Raw genomic sequence first — 10988 nt, 5'->3', positions numbered from 1 at the left:
TCCATTGACCAAATCCAGTTTCACAGCCAGGCCCTAAACAGTGGGACAAGGAAGTATGTTCCACCACAAGTGAAGGTGGGGGTGTGAATCAATATCTGTTGAATAACAAACCTAGTATATCAAAGCAACTCTGATCAAAATATTTTCCATTGATGGAAATTAAATAAATGGCAGAGTCTAGCCACATGCTAAGCCACCTTGCTTTGGCTTCTAAACTGCTTTAATTTTCCCAAACCCTTTAACGAATAGGGTATAAAACTGGTATAATATTATCAGCTTAAAAGTACTTTGACCATTTATGGAACAGTTTAGGGTCCTTGACTCCAATTTTTTAAGTCTATGGATGCAGCACATGCTGTAATGATGAATGGTTTTACAAATTTTCAGAAACAAATTGATCTCTTTTTGTACTTATTTCTATTTAAAAATGAGATTAATTTCCTCTGTCAGGGCTGGCTCCAGCTTGCCCAGAAATGCTCACGCTTCTGCCAATTGCTCCAAAGCCACCAAGTCTACAATGGATTCCCTATGGGAAGGAGAGAAAGGCACAGTAGGTACTCAGTTTATTTGGACAGGTCTGGCACACTGCTATGTACTCTCATCAATTTTTAGATTTATTATCTTTTGCATTAAAAAATAATTTATTTTTTGAAGAGAAGAGAAAATCTGTTCCCCCACTCCCCCTACGCCCAAAGTTCTGATTTCTTATTGCACATTCTTGGGCTCAACTTTAACTGGGCTTCATCCTTCCCTACCATTCTTACAGTAAGGCGTGCATTCACAGCAATAGTCCTGGGTCTTTAATAAGAAGCTAGTCTTGCTGTGGACATCAATATTTTGGTGGGGTGTGAGGCTGGGGCGGGGGAGAGTTCATGTAACTTGGGAGTAGCTCTGGGGAGTGAAAGTGAACTATTTTTAGCTGAATTTAAGTGGAGGCAATTCACTTAGAGGATCCAAAGGCTTTAGCAATATCTCAGACGGACTTTAATGAGCAGTTAGACTGAAATAGCTTCAGGCTCCAGGGGGTAGCCCTGCCTGTGGAGGACCTCTCCCGGAAGATAAAAAGGCGCTTGTATAGCTTGCATCATGAAGCAGTGTCAGCTGCTTCCATGCCCCTAGCACAGTGCTCAGCATGGGAGCATCTCTGCTCATCTTACTAATTGGTGGCTAAGGACAGACAGAAAAGAAAGGGACATTTATTTCACCAATAAGTAGAAAAAGCTTTCTAAAGAAAGAACAGAAGACGGGCTCACAGAGAAGAGGAGGGGGTCCTCAAGAAGGCATACAGGTGACACTTGTGACTTTTTTAAACAACTTTGAGCAGACGATTTCTTTTCAGAGTAGGAGACACATAGAAGCAGCACGCTAGAGGGGCTACAGTGTCTGGAAAAGATAAAGGGCCTACTTTTAATTTGCCTTCCATTTCTGTTGCTAATGACACCCTGCTGAGACAGACTATAATATTAACACACGAATTCCCACAAACCCAGTAACATTCTTTCATTAGGATGTCCTGGGTTATTATAACATCACTGAAAGAAAATATAACGGAAAAAGTAACTTATGTTACCTCCAAGAAAGGTAAAAACAGGAGTAACAGAACTGTGGCCTTTTCCCCACTTTATTTATGATCTTAATTCTCTAGAATACGAATATAAGCTTCCTTTAGTCAAACCGGACAAAATGCCTCTATTTCGTATTCTCAAAATGTTTTTAAGATTTTAAATAATTTTAATGAAAGTGGTATTATTTTATTTTATATAGTTCCTTATAGTTTCAAAGCAATTTATACAGTCAATAACCATTCTTCACAAAATGTCAGCATGAATTTTGGAAGGAGACTTGACAAAACGGGGTAAAAATTAAGTATGAGTGGCAGAATTAGAACTAGAAATGGAATGACAAGGTTCAGGACACATCACCCAAAAATATGGCACCTGGGCATACTGAATTTTTAAGCTGAAGGAATCTGAGAAGTGGCAGGTGCAGGAGGGCTCTCTGACTTTCCCCAGAAGCAAGTCATAAAATCCTCACGAGAGAAGTGCCCTCCTAATACCTGGAGGAAGGAGCATCCTAATCTCCAAAGACAAGGGACATAGAAAGGAATCTGAACAAACAGATCTTGCTAAGTTCCCCTCAGGTTACCACCTTTAGCTTGCCCTTGTCCTACATCTCTCCGTGACTTTCCACTCTATCAAATCTAGCATAAAAACACTCAGGTTTAATTGTTTCTCTGGGTCTTCATTTCCTTACGAAGGCTCCCATGTCATGTAAAACTTGTATTAAATAAATCTGTATGCTTTTCTCTTGTCAATCTGTCTTTTGTTATGGGGTCTCAGACAAGAATGTAAAAGGATAGAGGGAAGATGTTTTTCCTCCCCTACAGGAGTATTCTAGCTTTCTCTCCATTTAATATTCTCCAAAAGGACTTAATCATGCAAATATTTTAATGAGATATGCAGTTTACAAGATCAATTAAAAGATAAAACACGTATAGATGAAAGAGATCACTTAGATCAAATTGTACAGTATTATTTCCAAGTATAATATTCTTTACAATATACAGATACAAATCTGAAGTAATATTTCTAAGGACCAAACTAACTATGATAGAATAACAGATATATTCTTCTGTTGTTATGTTTATTTAAAACATAATTTTATCATTGTAAAATAAACTTCTTGGTGATGCAGCAGGATATCTAAACCTCTATTAATTATATGAACACTTAAGAGTCATATTAAAAAAAAAAAGGACTCCATCCAATATGTTTTATAAAATTTAACAAAAAGAGCCAAGAAATGTGCCTGGCATTTATCAGCACTCAGTAAATGTCTGAGAGAATAAATGACGCAATCAGAAGAGGTAGCAGAAACTTTCCTTGCACCCACAGTGTCATCAGATTTTTCCAAAACATGTTTTCTTCTCTTCAATTTCAAGACATCATCCCCACCAGGGAAAAAGCGCATTCTGAGTTTTGCAAACCCAAAAGGCCCCGCATACACAATTCGTCCAGTGCTTTGATTGTAACAAAAGTAACTTGGCACAATCGACCTCCCGCTCCGGCAAGAACAGCACTGTGGGAGTCGTGAGTGCCTTGTGGGAGCAGACATGCCACTGGTCCAGTCACACTCCTAGGAGAGAGGCGGGCATGTGAGTGAGCACATGCTCACATCCTCATTTTTCCTCCAAGCTGGCAAGTTAAAGACAGAGCCCACTTTTTTCTCTCTCAAATACAAAGTGGATTGAAGTACGCCTATATGTACTCCTTTATATGCAGTGTTGCTCATGATATTTTCCTGCAGAGGAGCGAACCACTCATACTTCTAGGAAACAGGATGAAAACAAATGCCACAAGGCTGAGGGCAAGGGACTGAGATTTCACCTGTTTGCTCCAAAAGTACGAATGCTCCTTTCCTGAGTAGATGTGAAACAAAATATTTAAATGAATGAGTATAAGCTCAGAGATTTAGAAATCAAATCTAAGGTATAATTTACCAAGACTTAGAATAAAATCGATGTAATTTACCAAGACCTAGAATAAAATTGAGATGCTAACCAAGTTATTTATTTTTCAAAGATGAAGTAGTAAAAGTACCACATTTTCTAAGATCATGATCAAATCAGGGTTAACGCAATCAGTTATAATCTAATTCAGGCCAAATATTTGCTTTTTGCCTAAATTACCTCTCTCTTTCATTATTGTTGAGGGTAAGTGCTTCAGTTTTTAACTTGGCCTGTTTTACGAGCATTGGAGGAAAGATACCAAGCCTAAAGACACCAAGTTTACATACGAGCCACCGCCCAAAACACATCAATCTCCTCTCACAGGAAAGCCCCGTGTGATACAATTGAGCAGTGACAGAAAAAAGTACCTGACCTACGAAGACATTTTAGTATAAAGAGACATAATTAACTTAAGCCTTTAAACCATATATTGAAATTATGACTATAACATAAAATCAGAGGTTCTTGTGGGAAGGCCTCAAAAATTCATGGTCACAGTTGCCAGATACTGGGGCAGAGGATCTGTGGCTGGTGCATAATCTTAGTGAGAACTCTGACCGGCATAATCTTCCTCTTTTCCAACTCAAAACAAAAGTGGTGGCTCTCCTTGATGTCCTTTATAGAAAACAGTTTTTTACTTGTTATTTTTAATTATAGTCCATAGTCTGAGTCTGTATGGAATGTGATCGTCTCAGAAGAAGACAAACAAACATTAGGAAGCTTCTAACCAACAGCCTCAAACCTCTCAGCTCTCCTGGTCCTCTGCTTACAACAGCATGGACTCTTGAGAACATGGCTGACCCCTTGTGTCTGAGGCCCTTTTGGCATTGCAGTCTCTCCACTTTGCTGTTAGTGTGAGCAGAGAGGGATTTCAAAAAGAAGCGAGTCGGGAGGCCAAAAGGCCATATTCTAAGGGACTATATAGAAGAGACTTATATTTAACCCGCTTTTTTTGTGACTTTATAAAAATAGTAAATGCTAGTTAACCCAGTTTCTAAATCTTTAATTCCACGGTCAGACAGACTGGAAGCAATTACAGCTTGTTCAGGGGGGGCTGTGGGAATGCTGAGTTTTAATTTACATATTAATGCTGGAAAACATTTTGAGAGGCAAAGAAGAGCATTCTTTGGTCTTAATAATGAATAGAATAAGAAAAAAAAATGGACAGGAAAGTGGTTGAAAAGCTCTAGGCAAAATGGTCTGGGTTTATTTTTTTCTGTAATAATTTCAAGCTATCCAGCATTCACCGTAATAAGATACCATTCCAAAGGTGGATTTGCAGTCTTTTATTTTGCCTAAGATGACCATTCTTTGGCTGAGTGTCTTCAATAAAAGGCCTCACAATCAAAGTTAACAATCCATCTGTCCCAACTCCAACTCTTTCCTGGGAACAACTCGTTTTATTTCTCAGTTTCTTCCTCCACCACCCACTTAGAATACTTATCTTACCCCTCGCAAGATAAAACAAAACATTGAAACACAGGAATTGTTTTAAATTATAAGATTTCATTAAACAGCCCAGTTGGACACTTGCTCATTGGGATTTACTTCTGTTTCAACCCCAGTTCTTTAAAAAATTCAGGAATTCTTTTCATTGAAATATTAGCTTGACCCAAAGATGTAAAAAAGTGAGCTGCCTCAGCATTATTGCAGTGTGAGACCTCCCAAGAGGTCTAAAACCTAGAAGATTAACTACAGCGCACTATGAACAGGGAACATAGTCATTTAATAACTATAGCTATATAGAATTTTCAAATTATTAACTTTTCAAATTATTTCTCTGAATTAAATACCTAATTTGTGAAACAAAATATATGCGGCCTTTGAAAAATTTATTAAATGGTGAATTCGTTGCAATGTAAAACTTCCTTCTGCATGAAGGAAGAGAGGAGAATGAATATACAATAATCCTGTGTGGCAGGTGGGTCCTATTATCTCTGCTGAACAGAAGAGGAAAATGAGGCTCAAAAAGACTAAGTAACCTACCAAAGGTCACATGGCCATGACTGGCAGTGTCTTGACAAACCTGACCACTTTTAAAAGAAGATTAATTTTAAATTGAGTACTAGTCATATTACTTACAAAATGAATACATTAACGTGGTTAATGACAAAATATTTCACTGACATTAGGCTTATAGAAAGTTTAAGGGAAACCAAAAATAAGTACTCCAGATTCATCTAGGTCTTTCGAATACAAAATATTCCGAATTTTCTGCATCCTACTGCTGGAGCGGAAGGGGAAAGCTTACTATTCCCTAAAAAAAAAAAAAAAACCCACCCCCAAACACACATAGCAATTCCATTCCTAGGTCTATAGCCAAAAGAACTGAAAACAGGTATTAAATACTTATATACAAGTGTTCATAGCAGCATTATTCACAATACCCAAAAAGTGGACAAAAAACCCCAAATATTCATCAAGAGATGAATGGAAAAACACAATATTGTATCCATGCAAGGAAATATTTTCACTCATGAAAAGGAATGAAGTACTGATACATACAATGTGGATTATCCTAAAAAATATGCCAAGTGAAAGAAGCTAGACATAAAAGGTCACATATTGTACGATTCCATTTACATGAAATATCCAGAAGAGCTAAATCTATAGAAAGTACGCTGGCTGTGGCTCGAGGGCTAGGAGGAAGCGGGTACTCGGCCTGGCCGCTTAGTGGGTGTGAGGTCTCCTCTGGGTTTGATAAAAACATTCTGGAACTAGACAGCGATGCTGGTTGCACAACATGTGAATGTACTAAATGCCACTGAATTGTATGTTTTAAAATGGTGAATTTTATGATATATGAATGTCACTTTGATTTAAAAAAAAAAAGCACAAAATAATGAAATAATGATGACTGACCATAAACCCCTAGATGAATAGAAGGTAATTTGCTTTTTCTTGGTTTGTCACAATTTCAATGACTTTTTGACTGTCATAAACCAATATATAAAAAATTATCGATTAAAAATTCCAAATAAGGCATTGATGTAGTTGAGGTCCCCTAATTTGTCCAGTTGGCACAGAGCACCTAGTTCAGTTTACAGTATACATGAAGCTTTAAAAATGTTTTTAATTCGTATAAAGTGCAAAAAAAAAAAATACTGAGAAATACATGAAGAATATAAAGTAGCTCAGAGCCTAGGAAAGAAGCTAACATCTATGCATATCAGGAAATCTATACATTTGAACATACAGAGAGATGTAAACACTCAGGAGAGAAACCTGCTTTTCCTCATAACTTATTTTGAGTTTCTCCAAATACTGAAGAGTAAACAGTAATTTGTAGTCACTGCTCTCCGGGTTTCAGCAAAGAGGTCACACACAGGGAGGGCCTCTAGCTGCCACTTCCAATTGCTTCCCTGGTGAAATAACACAGGAGGTTAAGTTACTTCAGCAGACTCTCAACAGGGCGCCCATTGTTCCAAGCTCAAAACTCACATACAATGGGCCCCATTCAAACGGAGAGCTTACAGACTGGGAACGGTCCCTTAGCGACAACTTTTTGTAGGGACATCGAATTTTTATAAACACGGACTTGCACAAATACGTGTTAATTATTTTTTAAGAACAGCACAGAGTAAAAAAAATAGAATCCACTGGACACTAAACCGAGAGTCTGCACATCCCAGTCTTATCCTCAACTCCGTCTCTGATGTGACTTCAGCAAGTCACTTCCTCTTTCTGAGCCTGTTTCCTTGTTTATAAAATGAAAATGATTTCTAAGATCACTTAGAACTCTTAAAATTCTATGAACACATATGAGGTTTATTAATGTTGCTACACTATTCACTCCAATAGGTGGGGATAAATTGTGAGCAGAAAAGAACCACTAGTTCATATCTTTTCACGTACTATCAGTGCTTAAATACAGGGAGCCTTAACACAGTCAGAGAAACTTTTCTGTTCTCTCTCTTAAACAGACGAATCATAATGAATAAGGTCCAGTGAGTCCCCCCATCCTAACAAGTCCAGGATCACTCAAGCAGATAGCTCCCTACAAAAAGCACAATGATGGAGGGCATAAACGGAAGCCATGAGTATGTTTTTTTCTGTCACTTTTTCCTTAGATTATTAATGCACTTCAAGGATCTCTCGATTTCTTTGCAATGACTCAAAATCCCCAGCAGAAAATGCCATTTACATGAATGTGATCACTGTCCCAAGCTTCCATACCATGTCATTTTTTTGTTTTTTCAACCTCAAAACTTGCCAAAGCGAGAACTTTGTCTCCAGAGCCTAAGGAGAAAGACACATAATAAATGAAAAGATCAATTCAAATGCATTTACAGTTTCAGGTAAAGAGAAGAAAACCTATCACATAGACATTGAAATATAAAATAAAATGAGCTACTATGAGTGCATTACCCCTAAACTTTCCCTCTGTATCCCAATGTCCTTCCCCTTGCAAAAACAACTCAGCTACACAGGGTCATTTATTGGTTACGAACACTTACCCTAGCTGTAGGTATGAAATAGAATACATAAAAACTTAGTTTCTTTTTATATTTATATTTAGCTGACAAATATTTTTTAAAACATTAGGCTATATTTTTTTTTGTTTGTTTCTTGTTTTTAATTAAAAAGTATTGGGAAATAAACCCAATAAAAGAACACAGGTATGGTTTTACCGCTAAACTCAAGAAAAGGCCATCCTGGCATCTCACCCATGCCATCTGTCAAAATGCAGCAGTAATTCACGTCCAAGTTTCAGAAATATGAGAGTACTCACCAAGGTCTGTCGAGACTTTCTCAAACTGGCTGAGTACAGCACTTGCATTTGCTGACAGGAAGGCCTCATCATCCGCAGTCAGCTAAACAAAACAAAACAGCCCAGCAGGGTGGTTCACATCTAGACAAGCAATTCTAGGAACCACCATTAAGAATGTCTCAGGACCACAAAGTAGATCACAGATCAAGAAGTTCTGTATCAAATATTTCACACTTTTTATTTCTACCTAATACTATATTATATTGAATTAAACGTGGGTACCTTCTCTCCAAGTTTCCTGAGAGCTGTCAGTATCTCCACTTTTTGTTGAGTATACAGGTCTTTTTCCAGCTTTCCTACCATGAGATCTCTATCCATCTGCAATGGATGAACACAAAGCATATGGTATTTAAGTTAAAAACATTGTGTATAAAATCCAGCTTTTAGATCTACTTCTTCAAAAAAAGATCCTCTAGCTGACGAGTATTATGAAGAACTACAGAAATAATTCAAGACAAACAAGATAGAAATGCTATTATATATTTCTAATAAATTTTTTTTTTTACTTTAAAAAAATTTTCTAGTTCTAATAGTTCTTAATGCCAATCATAACCATTGTCAGTTATAAACTCTGCTGAGAAATTAGTAGGTCAATAGCTTCCTTTACAGAAGAGCCATCCTCTAAGAACTCATTTCATTAAACTGAACTGTGGTCTACAGGCCTGAATGAGATAACCGAGATCAGCTCTCCTGGAACTTTGGTTAAATATTATCTTATCACCGGAAACACTGACTGTGTATATTATGCATTGGTACTATTCTACGTCCTTTTCACATGTTACATGTTACATGTAATACATACTCTAGACATATTACTTCATTGAATCCTCATAACAATCATAAGAGGTAGAAACTATCATTATTTCCTTTTACAGATGGAGAAACTAAGGCACGAAGAGGTTGAATAAAATAACGTCCCAAGGTCACAGACCTCCATATGGAGCAGGGATACAAATCCAGCCAGTCTGACCCAAGTCCATGCTCATAACCATTGTGCTACTGAATTACCAGTGGTTGCAAATAACTGTTAATGCCTTAATCACATTCAAGTCTATACACAGACTTTGTGAAGTATCAGATTTACAAAGATGTTTGAAATTCTTAGATGAGAAAGGCCACACATACATAAAGCAATGCTGTTAATGACTTCTAGGTGAGATTTCAATTCAGGGCTTTGAAAGTAAATGGTAAAACCTTAAAGGTGGGGTCCAAGTAGAAGCAGTCAGTGTAACAATGTAAACTGTTTAAACAATAATTGCTCAAAGGACTAATGTCAACAATTTCTTATAAACAGACTACTTCTTACAGCAGTTTTAGGTTCACAGTAAATTCGGCAAAACGCACGGAGCTGTCTCACATACCCCTTGCCCCGACTCACGCATAGCTCTCCATTATAAACACTCCCCGCTGGAGCCATATGCTTGTTACAACTGAGGGACACTGACACGTCACTCGCTTAAAGTACATTAGGCTTTACTCTTGGTGTTGTACATTCTCAACTGAGCAATTTTTAAACTTCTGCATAACATAACGAGCAAATTCTTGGGCTGAGAAAAAAGATACACATAGCAATTGGATCAATTTAAAGAACTTTACCTCTGCTAACCTGGTCCGAAGCTGACCTGGTTGTTTCTTTGCAAACAATCTGATGACCTCTGGGGTCTTAAAGGCCTGGCTGATAGCTGCCTGGATAGCCTAGAAATACAAGAAGGTAAAAAGTAACCAAAATATTCCAATGAATCGGATATTACAATAACAGATTGATGGATCTTCAATTATTCATAGGCCTTCTTTGTTCATCACTGTTACAATTTTAGTTTTCATTTGCTATTTCTGTGCAAGTCATTGGAGTCAAATACATAAATAAATATGCTATTTTGTCTACAAGTAGATACTCATCTAGAAGTTAAACCCCCAAAAAGGTATACATTTTCTATTGTAAAAAAAAATAACATGTCACTAACATCAGTCGATTATGCTTACCAGCTGCATTCCACTTAGTTCATCTACTAAAGTCATATTTCCAGACATAATTTTCTTCAGTGAATCATTAAATTCACTTAGTTGCTCCAGAGTTTCCTTTTTGGTTTCTTCATATTCATCTGTATCAAGTTCCTCTCTGAAGTACAGTGAAAATAATATAGAAAAATATCGAGTTCCAAGTGAAAAAAAGCAATCTTAGTTTTTGCATACTAAACATGATACATATACTTATAAAAAACATCTTGTGGAGGAAAAGGCAGAAAGGAAATAAACTACTAATGATGGATGTTTCAGATATTAGTAGTACGGGCTTTTTTCTGCATTGTGGTTACTCTGATGAACATTTTTCTTTTACCAAAACGAGGCGCACTTAACAAACCACATACAACTTCCTTTTAAGCTGCCCATGAATCAAAGGTTTAACCTTGGGCAAGATACTTAAGATAGCCAAGCCTCAGTTTTTTAATCTACGAACTGCAGATGATAGTGCCTACCCTGTAGGGTTGTTATGAGCATTAAATGAAATAAGGAAAGTGCTTGGCATATAATAGGCACTTGCTAAATAGCTGTTATTATCATTATCATTAATGGTAAGTAAAATTTTGTGCACCTTGAAATACAACAGCAATGCAGTACTTGTCATCTGAGTTAGAGGCTGTTTTTATCTACCCATCAAACAAGCCACCAATTACGCTTTTATTACAAATAACAACAGCTACTATTCAT

The 10988-nt window shown here is 37.1% G+C and overlaps 1 protein-coding gene across 2 annotated transcripts in view; it reads right to left on the bottom strand.

Moving 5' to 3' along the window:
• Nucleotides 1–2516: 2516 nt before the first annotated feature.
• The window catches only part of LZIC (leucine zipper and CTNNBIP1 domain containing), a 13829-nt gene continuing 5357 nt past the window's right edge, over nt 2517–10988 (bottom strand). Inside the window, exons 6-9 of one of the 2 annotated variants that reach the window (XM_023532644.1) lie at nt 8502–8597; nt 8241–8322; nt 7685–7747; nt 2517–3135 (exon numbers count right to left, since the gene is read on the bottom strand). In XM_023532644.1, the coding sequence (XP_023388412.1) occupies nt 7689–7747; nt 8241–8322; nt 8502–8597 (237 nt within the window). In that variant the 3' untranslated portion in view covers nt 2517–3135; nt 7685–7688. Of the gene's footprint in view, nt 3136–4779; nt 6871–7684; nt 7748–8240; nt 8323–8501; nt 8598–10988 lie in introns of those variants that run through there. The other variant, XM_011363582.2, reaches the window with a different exon arrangement.

This window comes from Pteropus vampyrus, unplaced genomic scaffold, assembly GCF_000151845.1.
Source record: "Pteropus vampyrus isolate Shadow unplaced genomic scaffold, Pvam_2.0 Scaffold86, whole genome shotgun sequence".
Lineage (NCBI taxonomy): Eukaryota > Metazoa > Chordata > Mammalia > Chiroptera > Pteropodidae > Pteropus > Pteropus vampyrus.
This window is presented reverse-complemented; position numbering and strand designations above follow the sequence as displayed.